This window comes from Puma concolor, chromosome A2, assembly GCF_028749965.1.
Source record: "Puma concolor isolate L17-30 chromosome A2, mPumCon1.1.hap2, whole genome shotgun sequence".
In the NCBI taxonomy this organism is placed as follows: domain Eukaryota; kingdom Metazoa; phylum Chordata; class Mammalia; order Carnivora; family Felidae; genus Puma; species Puma concolor.
The window spans coordinates 159,980,103-159,999,012 of NC_141668.1; the positions used below are offsets into that span (position 1 = coordinate 159,980,103).

The 18,910-nt window shown below is 45.8% G+C and overlaps 1 protein-coding gene and 1 pseudogene across 1 annotated transcript; both read right to left on the minus strand.

The window, feature by feature from the left end:
• Window positions 1-1,662: 1,662 nt before the first annotated feature.
• Window positions 1,663-2,613, minus strand: LOC112852675 (olfactory receptor 10H3-like). The gene has a single exon (XM_025916203.2). The coding sequence runs from the start codon at window positions 2,611-2,613 to the stop codon at window positions 1,663-1,665; it is 951 nt and encodes a 316-aa protein (XP_025771988.2).
• An 8,361-nt stretch (window positions 2,614-10,974) lies between these two features.
• On the minus strand, window positions 10,975-14,346 carry LOC112852356 (olfactory receptor 10H3-like; annotated as a pseudogene).
• Window positions 14,347-18,910: the final 4,564 nt, after the last annotated feature.

Genomic DNA, 18,910 nt, shown 5'->3' on the forward strand with positions numbered 1-18,910 from the left:
AACAAAGCATATAAATCTTCTGCCCCGAAACTACAACACCCTCCTCCTCATCTGAACACCCTCTCTTGATGGGTCAGGGAACACAGCCACAGACTCTGGAGAAGCACATCTTAGGAATGGTGGGGGCATCCGTCAGTAACACCAATAATGAGCAAAATAATGAGTGGAACCCCAAAACTGCCGTAGCCGGTTTTGCCAAGCTCTCGTTGTCAGTGTTCATGAGACAAAGTGTCTCATGAACTCCTCTGGAGTCCGTGTTTCCCTCTGGCTGTGTGAAACGGGTGTGTGCCTAGGGCTGCACCTGCCCTCCTTCCCTGAAAGGGGTCTCTTCCCTCTAATGACAGCCTTCTCCTCCCAGTCACTACCTCACTTCTCTCTGTAGACACCTGAGAGAGGCGGGTTCCTGTTCACCAGTTGCACACACATGCACATTGTAATCGATTCCTGCTTCCCGCCTTCAAGGTGGTGTGACCCAGGACAAATTATCTATCACATTTGCATTTTATGCATTTCAAAAATGTGAATAGTAATAGATGTGGGTCATATCTAAATGCAGAGAAAGAATAATTCATTTTGAGACTTAGAAGAGTAAACGTATAGGAAACCCTTCCCACAGCATTTGGCAGACAGCAGGCATTCATATGTGACAGCCATCATAGGTTTATTATTATAAAACACCTTCTGCCTGACACTCCAATATCTGGCCACAGCTTTGAGTAAGAATTTATACCAATGGAAGACCCCGTCCTGGGTGCTCAGACACATGGTTTCCAAACCCTTGGCATAAAGAGGGTGCTCACACCCTTGACCTCTCTTTGTCCCATCCTGAGATAGCACTGTGCCCTCTAGCACATCCCACAGATAGATTCAAGTAAACACAGGAATAAGAAATTTATGTTTTATTGCAAGTAATATGGGAAAAAAGGGAAAAAGATTTCCTTAAGATGTCAGAGAGCAACACCTTTTTAGCAATCTGTATGTTCTTCCTCAAGCACTGAATCTTCTCCGCTTTCTCTCTCTGTCACTCTGGCTCTCAAACTCTCTTTCTCCACTTTGCATTCTGACATCCTTCACTCAACTCATCTCAACATTAGGAATCATTTAGGGTCTATCACCTCCAAAGAAGGTGGGAACTATAAACATGGAACCATCTCCTTAGAATAAAATAGTGAACGCTCTTTTGTGCATTTGCTATAATTAAAAGATAGTACTTACACAACACTGGACACAGTGCCTGATAACTAAAACCCCAGTGCTGGTGGCATTTATTATTATGCTTACTTTTGTTTATTCCTATGGTGAGGGAAGTTTGAGAAAGTCCTCTCTTGCTTGTCTATTCGAGAAGAACCCTGTGCATCAGTGCCAAGACACATCCGTGTGATGCTTTCCACTGGCCCATAGAGAGCTAACACATTCTTAGACAGAGGTAATGGGAAGGAGTTCATTGCATGGGATCAAGAAGAAGAGACACTGATCACTAGGGCCTATGTACGAGGGAGGTAAAAAAAAATTGGGAAAAACTAATACCTATCCTGCTCCAAAACCCTATGCATCCAACAATACCTAATAAGTATTTCCATATACTGAATTCCTACAACTGTCCCCTGGAGACAATCATTATTCTCAGTCCTTCAATCATATGCCTCACCACCCAACTGGCCATCAGGAGCTTAGAGGAATGAATTTTCTCTGGATGCTTTTCTTTATAGCATTCTTGAGCTCCTTATTCCTGAGGCTGAAAATGATCGGGCTGAGAAAGGGGGTGAAGACTGTATAGGTGGTGGCCATCAGGGTGTTACTGTCCATAGAATGGGGGCCCTTGGGCTTGAGGTAGATAATGGAGGCAAAGCCGTAGTGCACAATGACCACCGTGAGGTGGGACACACATGTGGAGAAAGTCTTGTGCCTGCCTTCAGCAGAGGGGATCCGCAATATGGCGGCCACGATGAAGACATAGGAGAGGACGATGAGGAATAAACAGCCCATCAGAGCTGAGACACACACCAGGATCACAGCCAAGGTGACAGAGGAATTCTCATTCCCACAGGCCAACTTTAGAAGGGAAAACACGTGGCAGAAAAAATGGCGGATCATGTTAGACCCACAGAAGGTGAGGTGAAAAACTATCAGGGTCACCATCATCCCCATGACTGAGCCACCAGCCCAGGTCCAGGACACAAGGCGGGCACAGCCACGGGGGCTCATGAGCACATGGTAGCGCAGGGGGTGGCAGATGGCCACGTAGCGGTCGTAGCCCATGATCATGAGCAGGAAGGAGTGTGTGAAGCCAAAAGTGAAGGAGAAAAACATCTGGCTGGCACAGGCCGCCCAGGTGATGGTGCGGTGGGTGAAGACCATGTCAACCAGCATGCGAGGGGTGATGGCAACGGTGAACAGAATCTCGGAGGTGGACAGGGCGCACAGGAAGAGGTACATGGGCGTGTGCAGGCTGCGCTCGCTCCAGACTGTGGCCATGATGAGCAGGTTCCCCAGCAGCGTGAACAGGTACATGAGCAGGTACAGCAGGAAGAAAGCGGGCAGGAGATGCTGTGGGAAAGTGGAGAAGCCCACGAGGATGAACTCAGTCATCATGCTATAGTTCTGACCAGCCATGGGTGCTGCATCTGGTGAGATCAGAAAGGGAATGAAGGTTCGTAATTTATCCCATGAATAACAAGGTTGATTCAGCATCAGAAAACCTATCATGTGATCAGTCACAGGAATAAACTAAAATAAATATCATATAATTATATGAATTCAAGCTGCAATCCTGGATTGCTAAAGTTCCATTACTATTTATGGTTTAAAAATTAATACATAATTGTCATAAAGTATTGCACCATTTTAGATATACAGCATAATGGTGATAGATGTATATACCTTAAAACTCTTTTTAAAAGCTTCTTCTCAACATGAAGTCAATTAGGACTTTCTTAGCTTACTGGGAATATACAGCACAAAACTAGCAAATAGTACACGAAGTGGGAGAAATAGATGTATTATTTTAGCATCAGGAAGAAGCCAAGGTTACTCACTGCCTCTGCTGTTCATTAGATGGGAAGTGAAGCTGGCGGTGATGCTTGAGAAAAAGTAAAGAAGGAATATCAGGATTGGAAGGGAATAGACGTGATCATCTACCTAGAAAGGTAAAGGAATGAAGACAACTATATTAGAACAAGATGCAGAAGATGAGGTCAACTTCCCAAATTCAGTATTTCCTGTAGAATTATACCCGTAATAATCATGCAAATCCTCCAAAACCTAAACATAGAACTACCCTACATTCCAGCAACTGCACTACTAGGTATTATCCAATGGATACAAAAATACAGATTTGAAGGGGCACATGCAGCATTATCAACAATAGCTAAGCTATGGAGAGAGCCCAAATGTCCATCGATTGATGGATGGATAAGGAAGATGTGGTATTGTGTGTATGTATATACGTACATATACACACACACTGGAATAACACTCAACGATCAAAAAGAATGAAACCTTGCCATTTGCAATGACATGGATGGAGCTAAAGTGTATTATGCTAAGTGAAATAAGTCAATCAGAGAAAGACAAATGTCATATGAATTTCACTTGTATGTGGAATTTCAGAAACAAAACAGATGAACATATGGGAAGGGGGGAAGAGAAGAAAGAGAAACAAACCACAAGAGATTTTTTTTAATGTTTACTTATTTTTGAGAGAGAGAGACAGAGTGTGAGTGGGAGAGGGACAGAGAGAGAGGGAGACACAGAATCCGAAGCAGGCTCCAGGCTATCAGCATAGAGCCTGATGTGGGGCTCAAATTCATGAACTGTGAGATCATGACCCAAGCCAAAGTCAGATGCTTAACCAATTGAGCCACCCAGGCACCCCAAGAGATTCTTTCTTTTTTTAATTTTTGTAATGTTTATTTATTTTTGACAGAGAGTGAGAGAGAGACAGAGCATGAGTAGGGGAGGGGCGGAGAGAGAGGGAGACACAGAATCTGAAGCAGGCTCCAGGCTCTGAGCTGTCAGCACAGAGCCCAATGTGGGGGCTCAAATTCACAGACTGTGAGATCATGACCTGAGCCAAAGTCAGACACTCAACTGACTGAGCCACCCAGGCACCCTGGTGCCCCAAGAGATTCATAACCATAAAGAACAAACTGAGGGTTGACGGAGGGAGGCAAGTGGGAGATGGGCTAGATGGGTGATGAGGATTAAGGAGGGCACTTGCTGTGATGAGCACTGTGTGTTGTATGTAAGTGATGGATCTTTGAATTCTACTTTTGAAGCCAGATCAGATAATGATCTCATGGTTCATGGGTTCGAGCCCCAGGGCTGACAGCACAGAACCTGCTTGGGGTTCTCTCTCCCTCTCTCTCTGCCCTTTCCCCACTCGTGCTCACTCTCTCTTAAAATAATAAATAAAATAAAATAAAATAAAATAAAATAAAATAAAATAAAACAAATAAAAGATAGAATTCGTGGAAAAAGTAAGATAACATCACCAATAGTGACACAAACTATAAGGAGACAGCTCTCAAATGTTTTGGTTGCAGGATCTGTTTACGCTAAATAACTATTGAGTCCCCTAGAGGGCTTTTCTTTTTTTTTTTTTTTTTAAATTTTTTTTTTCAACGTTTATTTATTTTTGGGACAGAGAGAGACAGAGCATGAACGGGGGAGGAGCAGAGAGAGAGGGAGACACAGAATCGGAAACAGGCTCCAGGCTCTGAGCCATCAGCCCAGAGCCTGATGCGGGGCTCGAACTCACGGACCGCGAGATCGTGACCTGGCTGAAGTCGGACGCTTAACCGACTGCGCCACCCAGGCGCCCCATAGAGGGCTTTTCTTTAACTGAGTTAGAACTCTCCATTCTTACAGTATTTGTAATTAAAACTAAGATTTTTTTATTTTTATTTTTTAATTTTTTTAATGTTTATTTATCAGAGAGAGAGAAACAGAGAGAGCAGGAGAGGGGCAGAGAGAGAGAGGGAGACACAGAATCCGAAGCAGGCTCCAGGCTCTGAGCTGTCAACACAGAAACCAGCTCAGGGCTTGAACCCACAAACTGTGAGATCATGACCTGAGCCGAAGTCAGACGCTAACCAACTGAGTTACCAAGGTGCCCCAATCCTAAGACTTTTGAAAAATATTGAGTTCCTTACACATTTAAAAGAACGATGATCAATCTTTGATTCAACCTAAAGGAACAATCGGTATCATGTTAATGTAACTAACTTTTTAGGAAAGTAACCACATTTTAAAAACTCACTTAGTGAGAATTGTGGCATTCTTTTACATTTTAGCAAAATTTTCCAGTGCTGGCTGGATGGCATACACAATGATGCTGGTATCTGCTTTTTCGTCCCGCCTGTGGCAACATGTTGTTTTAGTTGAAGCACATGATGAAAACACATCCTCGTGTTCACTAGAGAAGTGAGGACCTGTTGGTCCCCCAGAAGGGGTCTCTGGGACCCCAGTGTCCTCAGATTACTCTTTGATATCCTTTGTTTTAAAATATCTAGGAATTGGGCGCCTGGGTGGCTCAGTCAGTTGGGCGTCCAACGTCAGCTCAGGTCATGATCTCACAGTTCTTGGGTTCCAGCACCGTGTCAGGCTCTGTGCTGACAGCTTAGGGCCTGGAGCCTGCTTCAGATTCTGTGTCTCTCTCTCTCTCTGTTTCTCCTCCACTCACTCTCTGTCTCTCCCTCGAAAGTGAATAAACATTGAGAAACATTAAAAAAAAATATCTAGGAATTAACGAAATACACCTCCGAGGACAGAAGATGGTCTGGCTGTGTGGAAAACTGGAAATCAATATGTACTCTCAGATGGGATGAACCAATATAGCAGTCATGTTGGTTCCTCCCCAAATTATACTCAGTGCAGCTGCATTTACAACTGAAGAAGTTAAATTTAATAACTATGCTAAGCCTACTTCTGAAAAATAAAGCTAGTAAAAAAACTATACAGGTCTTCTTAAAATGGAGCACACAAGAGAGACAGAGAGATGTCTCTCCCAGAGTTGAGACTCACTACCAAATCAGAATCATTTTTAAAAATGCAACCCTGGGGGCGCCTGGGTGGCTCAGTCGGTTGAGCATCCGACTTCGGCTCAGGTCGTGGTCTCGCAGTTTGTGGGTTCGAGCCTCGCATTGGGCTGTGTGCTGACAAACAGCTCAGAGCCTGGAGCCTGCTTCAGATTCTGTGTCTCTCTCTCCCCCTCCCCTGCTCATGCTCTGCCTCCCTCTGTCTCTCAGAAATAAATTAATGTTAAAAAAAAATTTTTTTAATGCGACCCTGGAGAAGACATGGATGATAGATGATATGTGTGACACCTGTGTCGTGCTGATTGGATATCTCACAAAACATCCTGCACCATTCCAAACCCAATATGCGATAAAGGTGGGAGCACAAATCAAATGAAAATAATGGATTGTTTACTGGTTTGTGGTGAGAAACTGGTCATTCTATGAAGCAGTATAAATCTTTTTAAAATTTTTGTTCTGATGTTTATTTCTTTTAGAGACAGAGAGACAGAGTACAAGCGGGGGAGGAGCAGAGAGAGCCAGAGACAAAATCCGAAGCAGGTTGCAGGCTCCCAGCCCTCAGCACAGAGCCCGACGTGGGCTCAAACTCACAAACCGTGAGATCATGACCTGAGGTGAAGTCGGACACCCAACCAACTGAGCCACCCAGGTGCCCCGGAAGCAGTATAAATCTGAATTCCTGCCTAAGATTCCACACAAAGGTGGAATCCAAATGGATTTCACATGTAGAATGAAGTATAAAGTCAGTAGGAGAAGGATTCAGGAGAATGACTTTGTGATCTATAAGTGAAGGAGGAGTTTGTAACCAAACATCAAAAGCACAGATGTTGAGGTGATTTTAAAAAGGCATGAAATGTGTCTATGGCATGCTTAATCGGTAAAGGAGCATTTGAATTTCAGAAGCATATCTTCTGTGAGTGCTGACGCCATTTCATTAAATTCATTTAACTGCTTAGAAAAAGAAACATACATGAAAACATCCAGGACACCCTGGAATATCCAGGATACATGAACAGGCAGATGGAAATTTGGGAAAGGAGCCGGTGCCTTGACTAAAATTGACCAGGGAATACTGTCTACAGTAAATAAGAAACCAGCACATTAAGAAGAAGAGACTCCATACAGAAACGAGTCCAGGACATGAGCAGAGAACCCACAGAAGGGGTTACACAGGCAAGTGAGCAGATGGTTTCAAGACAAGGAAAGGGAAGGGGAAAACGACCCTGAGATTTCCCTGTGCACCTATTCATTTCCCCAGATTAGGAAGTGCCCAATGCCTACAGCTATACGGGGAGGGAGCAGTCCCGCGGCCTGCGGGTGAGAACTGAGAATGGAGAAGTGCAACCTTCACGTGCACCTGAACCTCTATCTCCATGGCGCACACCTACCTGGACGGAGCCTGTGGGATGAAGCCCCGCTTGTAGTGCGGGAATGGACAAGCCTGCTTGGGAACCGTACATGGGAAGGGGGCAGGTCCCATGGGCCGGATGCAAACCCTGGAGCCCCAGCCAGGAGTTCCATGCACACACAGCAGCATAAATGAAGCCGTAAAATGACACCGAGTGAATGAGGCAAAAGGCAGCTCAACTCTCCAGCATAATTGCATTTGGGCGCATTAAAAACAGAGCACCTGACACTATTCTGTGGGATGCTGGAACGCTGTATACATGCCTCTATCCACTGCTCCAAACCCACAGGCTGCAACACAGACAGTGAGCCCTAGTGTAAATGTGGGCGGAGTTACTATAACGTGTCCTGATTGGTTCACCAGTGGAACAAACGCCCCACACTACTACCAGATTGTACAACGTTTAGCTGCATCCCTGGCCTCAGCCCTCCAGATGCCAGTAGCATCCCTTCCTCCCCATGAGCTGTGACAACAAAAGGGCCTCCGGGCATGTGCAAATATTTCAGGGGGACAGAATCAGTCCCAATCAACAATAGTGACCTAGAAGCTGCAAAGGTCACTAGGCTGAGTGAGGAACTCAGGACCCAGCAGGGGCTACCCGAGAAAAGTCCCATCAGCTCCCAAGGCTAAGAGCCTGTCTTACCACCTTTCTCCCCAGTCCTGTTCCCACCCCCAACCCGGGCTTGCTCCCCACAACTGCCTAAATATTGCCACCTACCCTGTCCCTCTTGGTCCCCTCGTGCTGGGCTGCCTCTTCCAGGAAGCAGCCAGCAGGGGAGGACAGAAGACACTCTCTTGGGTTATTCTGTCAGCAGCACACAGGGGCAGGTGTGGGGCCAGGCCTCTGGGCTCCTGGAACTGATGTTGCGTGCTTTATGCCTGCTGCAACTTCCATCCTGCTCCTCCCCAGGGCCTCCCTGGGACACCAATCTGGAAGGCTGTCCTCAGGGTCTGGAGAGGCCAAGAGGATCATCAGAGGGCCTCTGGGGACCTGCAACCTCTACTCCTTCCTCCAACTCCCCAACACAACCAAGACTCCCTGCTGTCTCTGGTGCCCAGAGAGCCCCAGTCCCTGCTGAGGACTAGGAGCTCCCAGTCTTGGGGGAAACAGGGCTGGAGTAGATGCCCTCAGTCCCTTAGGGTCAGGGCAGGGACAGGAGGAAGGCAGGAGCTGGAGCAGCCCAGAGTGGAAATCCACTGGGAATCCAGTGGGAATCCAGGGCTCTGCCCTGGGGTCAAGGCAGCTGGAGGGCTTCCCACAATAAGGGTAATTTAGAGCTGGGTCATAGGGAGCGATTTCTCCTTGTCAATAGAAATGTTCACTGTCTCCTGGACACTCTGGATCACCCCACCTCCCCTCATGGTCAAGTTCGACCCTATCCCTGTCGTCCTGGTGATCCGAGCCTGAGGGTCCACATCAAAATAAGCCTCTCTATGATATAACCAAGCAAATATTTGGTCTCCTGTGTTGTCCTTGTTCATTGACCACTGAGGAGAGTCTTGAATGCTCACGAGGTGACTGGTAGCTGTGGGTTTAACATTATATCACATCTTCTGCCTCCAACTCAAACATCTGGCCTCCCCTTTGAGTAGTAGTTTAGATTCACAGAAAGCCCCCTTCCTGGATCCTCAGACCTATGGTTTCCCAATCCCCAGCATGGGAGTCAGACAGACCTCAATCTCCATGTGACCCTTTCCTTCACATGTTGTGTGACCTCCACCAACTGTTCTCATCTGCATAAAGGGGGTAGCCATACCCTTGACCTCTCTTTGTGCATCTTGAGATAGCACTGTGCCTACAACAAATCCCCCAAATAGATTCTTCCAAACTCAGGAATGAGAAATTGATGTTTATGGAAAGTAATGTGGGGAAAAAGGGAAAAGACTTTCCATAACCTGTCAGAAAGCAAAACCCTTTTAACATGCCTTATGTTCTTATCTAAGCACTGATCCCCCTCCCCTTTCTCTCTCTTTTCCTCCCTATTCCTCTCCCCCTCTCTTCCTCTCTCACTCTCCCTTCCCTTTCCTTTCCTCATGTGAAAATTACCCTGCTACCAACTTCCTGCTCATTCTTCATTCCTTTCCCAGATTTGGCCCCATATCCAATTTTATTCAAGTGTCTGTTCAGATCAATTTAAAGGATTCCTATGCCACTACTTATCTCTCTGTATCTCTTTCTGTCTCTCTCTCTCTCCAGGTCACCTTCTGAACCCAATTTGACATAGAAAACTTCCCTTAGAATCTATCCCTTCCAAGGCAGCGAGAAATTATACATAGTAACTCATCTTCTTAGATACTAAAAGTTTAATTTATTTTGTGCATTTGTTATAATTTAAAAGACAGTAGTATAAACCATTGGTAAAGTGCTGGATGAAATGCTGAGTCATATATAATTACTCTGCTTAATTTTCTTTATCCTTATGTTGGAGGAGGGGAAAATCTTCCCTTGCATGAACATTCAAGAAGACCTTGTGCGTCACTGCCCAGACATATCCATGTGATGCCCCCCACCTGCCCATAAGAAGATAACACATTCTTAGGCAGAGTAATGGGAAGGAGTTCATCACATGGGGTCAAGAACAAGAGATCATGATCACTAGATCCCATGCAAGAGGGGTGTAAAAAATTGGGGAAAAACAAATACCCAGCATGTATCCAACACCCAACGATATGTATATTTTCATTTATTTGAGTTTCACCTATGAGTGAAAACATATGGTATCTGTCTTTCTCTGACTGACTTATTTCACTTAGCATAATACCATCCGGTTCCATCCACGTTGCTGCAAATGGCAGGATTTCATTCTTTTTTTTTAATGTTTATTTATTTTTGAGAGAGGGAGAGACAGAGTGCAAGCTGGGGAGGGGCAGAGAGAGAGAGGGAGACACAGAACCTGAAGCAGTCTCCAGGCTCCGAGCTGTCCGCACAGAGCCCGATGCAGGGCTCAAACTCACGAACCATGAGATCATGACCTGAGCCAAAGTTAGACGCTCAACCAACTGAGCCACCCAGGCGCCCCAGGATTTCACTCTTTCTCATTGCCAAGTAATATTCCATTGTGTACATAAACCACATCTTCTTTATCCATTCATCAGTTGATGGACCTTTAGGCTCTTTCCATAATTTGGCTATTGTTGAAAGCACTGGCATAAACCTTGGGGGACCTGTGCCCCTATGCATCAGCACTCCTGTATCCTTTGGGTACATTCTAGTAGTGCTATTGCTGGGTTGTAGGGTAGTTCTATTTTTAATTTTTTGAGGAACCTCCACACTGCTTTTCAGAGAGGCTGCACCAGTTTGCATTCCCACCAACAGTGCAAGAGGGTTCCCTTTTCTCCACATCCTCACCAGCATCTGTTGTTTCCTGAGTTGTTAATTTTAGCCACTCTGACTGGTGTGAGGTGGTATCTCACTGTGGTTTTGATTTGTATTTCCCTGATGATGAGTGATATCTTACCTCAGTCCTATGAAAACAGAAGTAATTATCCCCAGCTCTTCTCCCATATTTCCTCATGAGCAAACGGCTATCAGGAGCTTAGGGGACTGAATTTTCTCTGGAAGCTTTTCTTTATGGCATTCTTAAGCTCCTTATTCCTGAGGCTGAAAATTATTGGGCTAAGAAAGGAGGTAAAGACTATATAGGTGGTGGCCTTCAGGGTGTTACTGTCCATAGAATGGAGGCCCTTGAGCTTGAGGTAAATAATAGAGGCAAAGTCGTAGTGCACAATGACCATAGTGAGGTGACACACACATGTAGAAGGTCTCAGCTGAGTAGATCCTCAGTATGGCGGCCACGATGAAGACATAGGAGAAGACGATGAGGAATAAACAGCCCATCAGAGCTGAGACACACACCAGGATCACAGCCAAGGTGATGGAGGATGTCTCCTTCCCACAGGCCAACTTTCGAAGGGAAAGCACATGGCAGGCAAAATGGTGGATCACATTAGACCCACAGAAGGTGAGGTGAAAAACTATCAGGGTCACCATCATCCCCATGACTGAACCACCAGCCCAGCACCAGGGGCAGCTGTGGGGACTCATGAGCACATCGTAGCACAGGGGGTGGCAGATGGCTATGTAGCAGTCATAGCCCATGATCATGAACAGAAAGGACTGCTCTGTGTCCTCACATCACTTTGCCCTCATTATTCATTCATATAGTAAAGAAATGTTATTCAACACTTATTTCATATGGAAATATTATAGGTGATGGGATCCAGCTATACCCAAGAACTAGGTCTCTGCTCTCTCTTTTCATGGTCCAGTGAAAGAATCTGTCATATAACCAAAGATGACAGCACAGAATGGTCAGAGATGTGATGAAGGCAGCCTAGGGATCTGAAGAAGCTGGCGTGGGTCACAGATCCAACCTGGGATTTAGAGACTTTGGCAATTGGTGATGTCTACATTGAGACATGAGGGAGTGTAAGTATGATTCAGGCAAGGCAGGTAGGTGGAAGATGGGTTTCCAACAGTATAGCAAGTGCAAAGGTTCAGGGTGACAGAGGCATGGTGCATTTGGGGACAATCGTTGTCTAGCACAGCCCAGAGAGTTGGAGGTGGCTAGAGGAATTCTGGAATGTGAAGGCAGATAGGTGGGTAGGGCAAGATCATGCAAGACCATGGCGTCCACTTAAAGAGTTTGTTCCAAGGAACTCTAAATACTCTCAAAATAAATACAGAAAAGATGGAAAGCCTGGATGGCTCATTTGGTTAACCATCTGACTTCGGCTCAGGTCATGATCTCATGGTTCGTGGGTTTAAGCCCCGCAATCTGGCTTTGTGCTGACGACTCAGAACCTGGTGCCTGCTTTGGATTCTGTGTCTCCCTCTCTCTCTGCCCCTCCTCACACTCACACTCTGTGTCTCCCATTCTCTCTCTCTCAAAAATGAATAAACATTTAAAAAAATTTTAAATACACAGAAAAGATGTGTATGGTAATTGAGTATGTCAACATATTTGTAGATGTTTCCTCTTGGGGGTCCTATGACGTCTACTACATGTTCCTTCGTGGATTAATACTTACATGTTGTGTTGGGTCTGAAGCTAGCAGTGTAAATGCTGAGTCATAGGGGATACCTATGTTCAGCTTGAATAGATTCTGCCAAATGGATTTCCAAAGTAATTATACCAAGAGGTACATTTTAAGCCCATGCACCATGGTCAGATTCCTGTTTGTAGGGAGTCCCCCTGGCTACTGTGAGGGAAGCAGGCTGCTGAGGGCCAGCAGGGTGGGAAGACGCAGGAAGAGATGGGCAGAGGTGCACGTGGGCATCCTGGACTGGGTCGAGTGGCAGACTGGAGGTTGATTTCAGAGGCAGAATGGACTGTGTTGCTGATCGGACAGAGGGACACAGGAAGTGAGCTGTTTCTACGCCTAACACTTAAGACCGAATGGGTGAGTTCTTCCCACAACAATGAACAATTCTTCAGCTTCCCAGACACCAACTTGCAGTCCCATAATTCAGTTCACTTCTGACACGAACTACCTGGAGATGTCAGTGACAAGTTTTCAGTGTTCAGGGTACCTGCACTTTTGTGTGATGGGACTTCACAGTTGGGGTTTCTAAATTCCCCCCTTTCATTTTGGATACTTTGCTGGAATGACTCACAGAAATCAGGAAAATGCAACACTTACTCTTCCCAGTTTACTATAAAAGACACAAGTCAGGAACAGCCAGGTGAAACAGGTGCATCAGGCAAGGTGTGGAGGAAGGACCGAGGACCTTCCATGCCCTCTCCGGACACACCACCCTCCTAGCACCTCCACGTGTTCACAAATGGGAAGGCCTCTGATTCCCATTGCTTAGGGAGTTTTTGTGGAGGTTTGATTACACAGACATGATTGATTAAATCATTGGTCCTTGGAGATTGAATATCAATCCATAGCCCCTCTCCCCACCTGGAAGTCCCAGCTCTCTGATCTCACCTTGGCCGTTCAGGGGAGCAGCCTCCTTCCTAGACTATCCAGGAGCCCCCAACCACCACGCATCTCCTTAGCATGCAAAATCCAGTATCATCACTTCTGAGACAAGGGCTTTAGGAGCTGTGTGTCATGAAGGGGACAAAGACCAAATGTGTTATTATAGCCCAAGGATGCACGTACTAGTGGAGATGTTCTGGCTCGGATCACCAGGACAACAGGGATAGGGTAGAACTTGACCAGTGGGGGGAGGTGGGGCTATCCAGTGTGACCAGGAGACACTGAAAACTTCTATTGACCAAAGGAAATCAGTCCCCAAGACCCAGCTCTAAATTACCCTTATTCCGGGACACCCTCCAGCTGCCCTGACCCCAGAGCAGAGCTCTGGATTCCCACTGTGGGCTGCACCAGCTCCTGCTTTTCCTCTGACTCTTCCTTGACCCTAAGGGACTGAGGGCATCTACTCCAGCCCTGTTTCCCCCAAGACTGGGAGCTCCTAGTCCTCAGCAGGGACTGGGGCTCTCAGGGCAGACAGAGACAGCGGGGAGTCTTGGTTGTGTTGGGGAGTTGGAGGAAGGAGTAGGGGCTGCACATCCCCAGAGATCCTCTGATGATCCTCTTGGCCACTCCAGACCCTGAGGAGGCCCTGGGGAACAGCCTGCTGGGAAGCTGCAGCAGGGATAAAGCACACAGCATCAGTTCCAGGAGCCCAGAGGCCTGGCCCCACACCTGCCCCTGTGTGCTGCTGACAGAATAACCCAAGAGAGCGTCTTCTGTCCTCCCCTGCTGGCTGCTTCCTGGAAGAGGCAGCCCAGCACGAGGGGGACCAGGAGGGACAGGGTAGGTGGCAATAATGGGACATTTGTAGGGAACAAGACTCAGACAGTGGATGGGAACTGGGCCTGGTTGAAGGGTTGTAAGACAGATTCTTAGCTCTGGACACCTGCCAGGGGGGCTTCTCAGGGTGCCCATGCTGGGTCCTGGGCTCTTCACTCAGCCTAGTGCAAATGGCACTACAGAGGCCGTGAGTTTGGAATGTGACCAACTGGTGCATCTGGTACAGACTGATGACAGGAAAGCAGCTCAGAGGACAGGGAAGATATCAGCATCAGGGATAACCCCCCATGTTAGGTAAACATGGAGCCTTTTCCATGAATCCTCTGGACCTTCTGAAGATAGTTGTCTGCTTACTCCCATTTTTCAGTTGGGGAGAGGAGGCTCAGGGCTAGAACGTTCTTTCTCAGACACACATACCAAAGCTAGGGCTTGAACCCTGGCCCTGATGACTGCACACCTGGGGTGCGTTTCAGACAGTTCTCTCTGGAAGCCAGAGTGCAGTGGGAGCAGAGGAGGGGCCTGGGGCAGTGAGCAGTGCAGGGAGGGAGGTGGAGCCATGCATATGGATAGGAGGAGAACACACAGACAGCTATTTAGCAGGGGGAGAGGGTGCTGAGTGATGGGGGTTGAGGCACAGAAGGGGGCTGACACGGGTGTCCCGGTTCCTGGTCTGGGGAGGGGGGAAGGCTGCATGGTCAGAAGGCTTTATTTCCAGCTCACCAGCCCAGGCTTCCTCACTCCGGGAAAGTCCCTCCCTGTCCTGCTGGTTCCGTGTCCTCTAGGCTCCAGGCTGACCCCTATTGTGGGGGATCCTTCGGAACAACACATCAGTAAGACCAGGGGGTGCAATTATGGCTGGGTCCTGCCCCAGAGCCGAGGGTTTCAGGAGCTGTGGGTGGCATCGAGGCTCAAGTTATTCATAAAAACATTTTTGTTTTGTTTTATGGTGGATGTCAGGTGCAGAGCTTTGAGTCAATGACATTTCTGGGTCGCTGCACTTGACAAGCATTCGTTTTCATCACGTCCTTCTCTTATTTTGCTCACGTTCCCTTTCGACCACCTGTTCCCTCCAGTGTCAACAACCCTTCTCCCATACTAAAGGTATGCGCTTTGATTTGCATGTGCTCTTGTACATGCGTACTGTCTTCTCTGTGCATATATGTGCTGTGAATTATTTGTATCCTTTTAAATTTCATAGAAAAATTTTTACTTTTTGATTTTATAGAAAAATTAGAAGTTTGCAGGAAAACACATACTTCCTCTCTCCCTCACACGGTTTCCTCTTTTACCTCTTGGAATAGTGTATTTGTTCCTGTTGGTGAGCCAATATGGCTACAACCAGAGCCCACGGGATACATTAGGGTTCACTGTCTGTGTCGTGGGTTCTGTGGATTCTGACAGATGCATAATGGCATGTATCCACCGTTACAGCATCCTACAGAATAGTGTCAGCTGCTCTATTTTTAATATGCCGAAATGTTATTATGCTGGAGCGTTCGTCTGCTTTTTGCTTCACTCATTCAACACATTTTATGGGTTGATTTATGCTGCTGTGCGTGCATCGATCTCCTGGCTGGGGCTGCAGGGTTTGCATCCAGCCCATGGGTCCTGCCCCCTTCCAAAGAATGGACAAGCAGGCTTTCCAGTTCCCCACTAAAAGCAATGCTACAGAAACCCCCTCGGACATGCTCCCCTGTAAATGCCTTTGAGCAATCGCGATAGATGTTCAGGAGCACATGTGCTGGGGCACAGAGCGCGTGCACTCCTCATTTCCACTATTCTGCGCTCTCACAGGCCGTGCACGAGGGTTGCATTCTCCCCAAAACTGATCCACACCAGGGAGTTTCTAACTTGGGGCACTGAATAGATATACACTGAATTTCCACTGCATTTTCCTTCCTTTGTCTCTCTCTGTCCCTCTCTCTCTTTTTTCTTATTAGCATGTTTTTATTTGCCTGTGCTACACCCTCTGTAAGTTCTCTGCTCAAACCTTTGCTCCTTTTTCTTCCTTTTCCCTCTGCTTATTTCTGTATGGAGCTGTTGCTTGTTGTAGATGTAACTGGTTTCTTGTTTATTCTAGATTGTATTCCTTGGTCCTTTTTGCACAATGAACATGATTTTTCTCACCTTTCTGTCTCCATTAACTGGATCCAGAATATTTTCTGTTGGACAAAAATGCTTCTTGTTGATGTCGTTGTATCTTTCAAAATCATGTAAGGTTTGTGCTTCTGGAGTTTGTTTAAAAAGTCCTTCTTGGGATGCCTGGGTAGCTCAGTCGGCTGAGTGTCTAACTTTTGATTTTAGCTCAGGGCGTGATCCCAGGGCCATTGGATCAAGACCCGGCCAAGCTCCACACTGAGCTTGGAGCCTGCTTCAGATTCTCTGTCTCTGGCTTTTCCCATCTCCCCTGCTCACTCTCTCTCTCTCTCTCAAAACCAAAAACAAACACAAAACAAAAGAAGATCCCCACTCCTAGTTCAAGAAAATTATTCTCCTCCACCTTTTTCTATTAACTTCATAGCATCATGTTTCATATTTATGTCAGAAACCCAATTGGATTCCACCCATGCATGTGTTTATAGGCAGAAATTCACATTTACTTTGCTTCTAAACGGGACGGATTTTCCCACCACAAACTCTTACACAATCCATCTTTTTCCATTGATTTGTGTCCCACCTTTATCATATATCAAGTTTTGCATCACACTGGGGTACTTTCTGAGGTGTGCAGCCAACTTGATCGGTGTTGGTGTCTGTTCCAGGGTCACACTTGAAATTGACAATGATGTGTATAATGTCTATAATGCGTCTTCCCCTGCCAGGGCATTTCTCTCCTAGTTAATCCATTTTAATGGTGCAATTGTAAATGGCACTGATTCCTTGATATCTCTTTCTGCTGCTTCATTATTGGTGAGCAGAAACACAGCCAATGTTTGTACATTGATTTTATATCCTGCAACTCTGCTGAATTCACGTATCAGCTCTAGCAGTTTTTTGGTGGCGTCTTTTGGATTTTCCTTGTGGAGCATCGTTCGTCTGTGAAGAGTGAAAGTTTGACCTCTTCCTGCCAATTTGGATGACTTTTAGTACTTTTGTTGCCTGACTGCTGAGGCTAGAACTTCCAACATTATGTTGAACAACAGTGGTGAGAGTGGACATCTGTGTTGTGTTCCTGATCTCAGGGGGAAAGCTCTCAGTTTTTCGCCACTGAGGATGATACTAACAGTGGGCTTTTCATATATGGCTTTTATGATGTTAAGGGATGCTCCTTCTATTCCTGCTTTCTTGAGGGTTTTTATCAAGAAAGAATGCTGTATTTTGTCAAATGCTTTTTCTGCATCTATTTAAAAGATCATAGGGTTCTTATCCTTTCTTTTATTAATGTGGTGTATCACATTGATTGATTTGTGAATATTGAACCAGGCCTGCAGCCCAGGAATAAATCCCACTTGATTGTGGTGAAAAATTCTTTTAATGTACTGTTGACTTCGATTTGCTAGTATCTTGTTGAGAATTTTTGCATCCAGATTCATCAGGGATATTGGCCTGTAATTCTCCTTTTTAGGAGGGTCTTTGTCTGGGTTTGGAATCAAGGTAATGCTGGGTTCATAGAATGAATTTGGAAGCTTTCCTTCCATTTCTATTTTTTGGAACAGTGTGAGAATAATAGGTGTTAACTCTGCTTTAAATGTCTGGTAGAATTCTCCTGGGAAGCCATCTGCCCCAGGACTCTTATTTTTGGGGAGATTTTTGATTACTGATTCCATTTCTTTCCTGGCTATGGGCCTGTTCATATTTTCTGTTTCTTCCTGTTTGAGTTTTGGTGGTGCATGAGTTTCTAAGAATCTGTCCATTTCTTCCCGATTGTCCAGCTTGTTGGCATATAATTCTTCATAGTATTCTCGTATATGTTTGTATTCCTGTGGCGTTGGTTGTGATGTCTCCTCTTTCATTTGTGATTTTATCTATTTGGGTCCTCTCTATTTTCTTTTTGAGAAGTCTGGTTAGGAGTTTATCAATTTTGCTTATTCTTTCAAAAAACCAGCTCTTAGTTTCATTGATCTGTTCTACTGGTTTTTTTTTTTTTTATTCTATATCATTTATTTCTGTTCTAATCTTTATTATTTCCCTTATTCTCCTGGCTTTGGGCTTTATTTGCTGCTCCTTTTCTAGCTCCTTTAGGTGTAAGGTTAAGTTGTGTATTTGGGACCTCTCTTGCTTCTTCAGACAGGCCTGAATTCCAGTGCATTTTCCTCTTAGGACTGTCTTTGCTGCATCCCAAAGGGCTTGGACTGTTGTGTTTTCATTTTCATTTGCTTCCATGTATTATTTTTTAGTTTTTTGATGTTTATTTATTTTTGAGAAAGAGGGAGAGACAGAGCGTGAGCAGAGGAGGGGCAGAGAGAGAGGGAGACACAGAATCCGAAGCAGACTCCAGGCTCTGAGCTGTCAGTACAGAGCTTGACGCAGGTCTTGAAATGAACTGCAAGATCATGACCTGAGCCGAAGACCGATGTTTAACCAAATGAGCCACCCAGGTTCCCCTGCTTCCATGTGTTTTTAAATTTCTTCTTTAATTTCCTGGTTAACCCTTTCATTCCTTAGAAGGATGTTCTTTAACCTCCATATATCTGAGGGCTTTCCAAATTTTTTCTTGTGGTTGATTTCAAGTTCCTAGCATTGTGATCTGAAAATATGC

Coding starts and splice junctions, on each gene's coding strand:
- LOC112852675 (XM_025916203.2), bottom strand. CDS start 2,613: ATGGCTGGTCAGAACTATAGCATGATGACTGAGTTCATCCTCGTGGGC.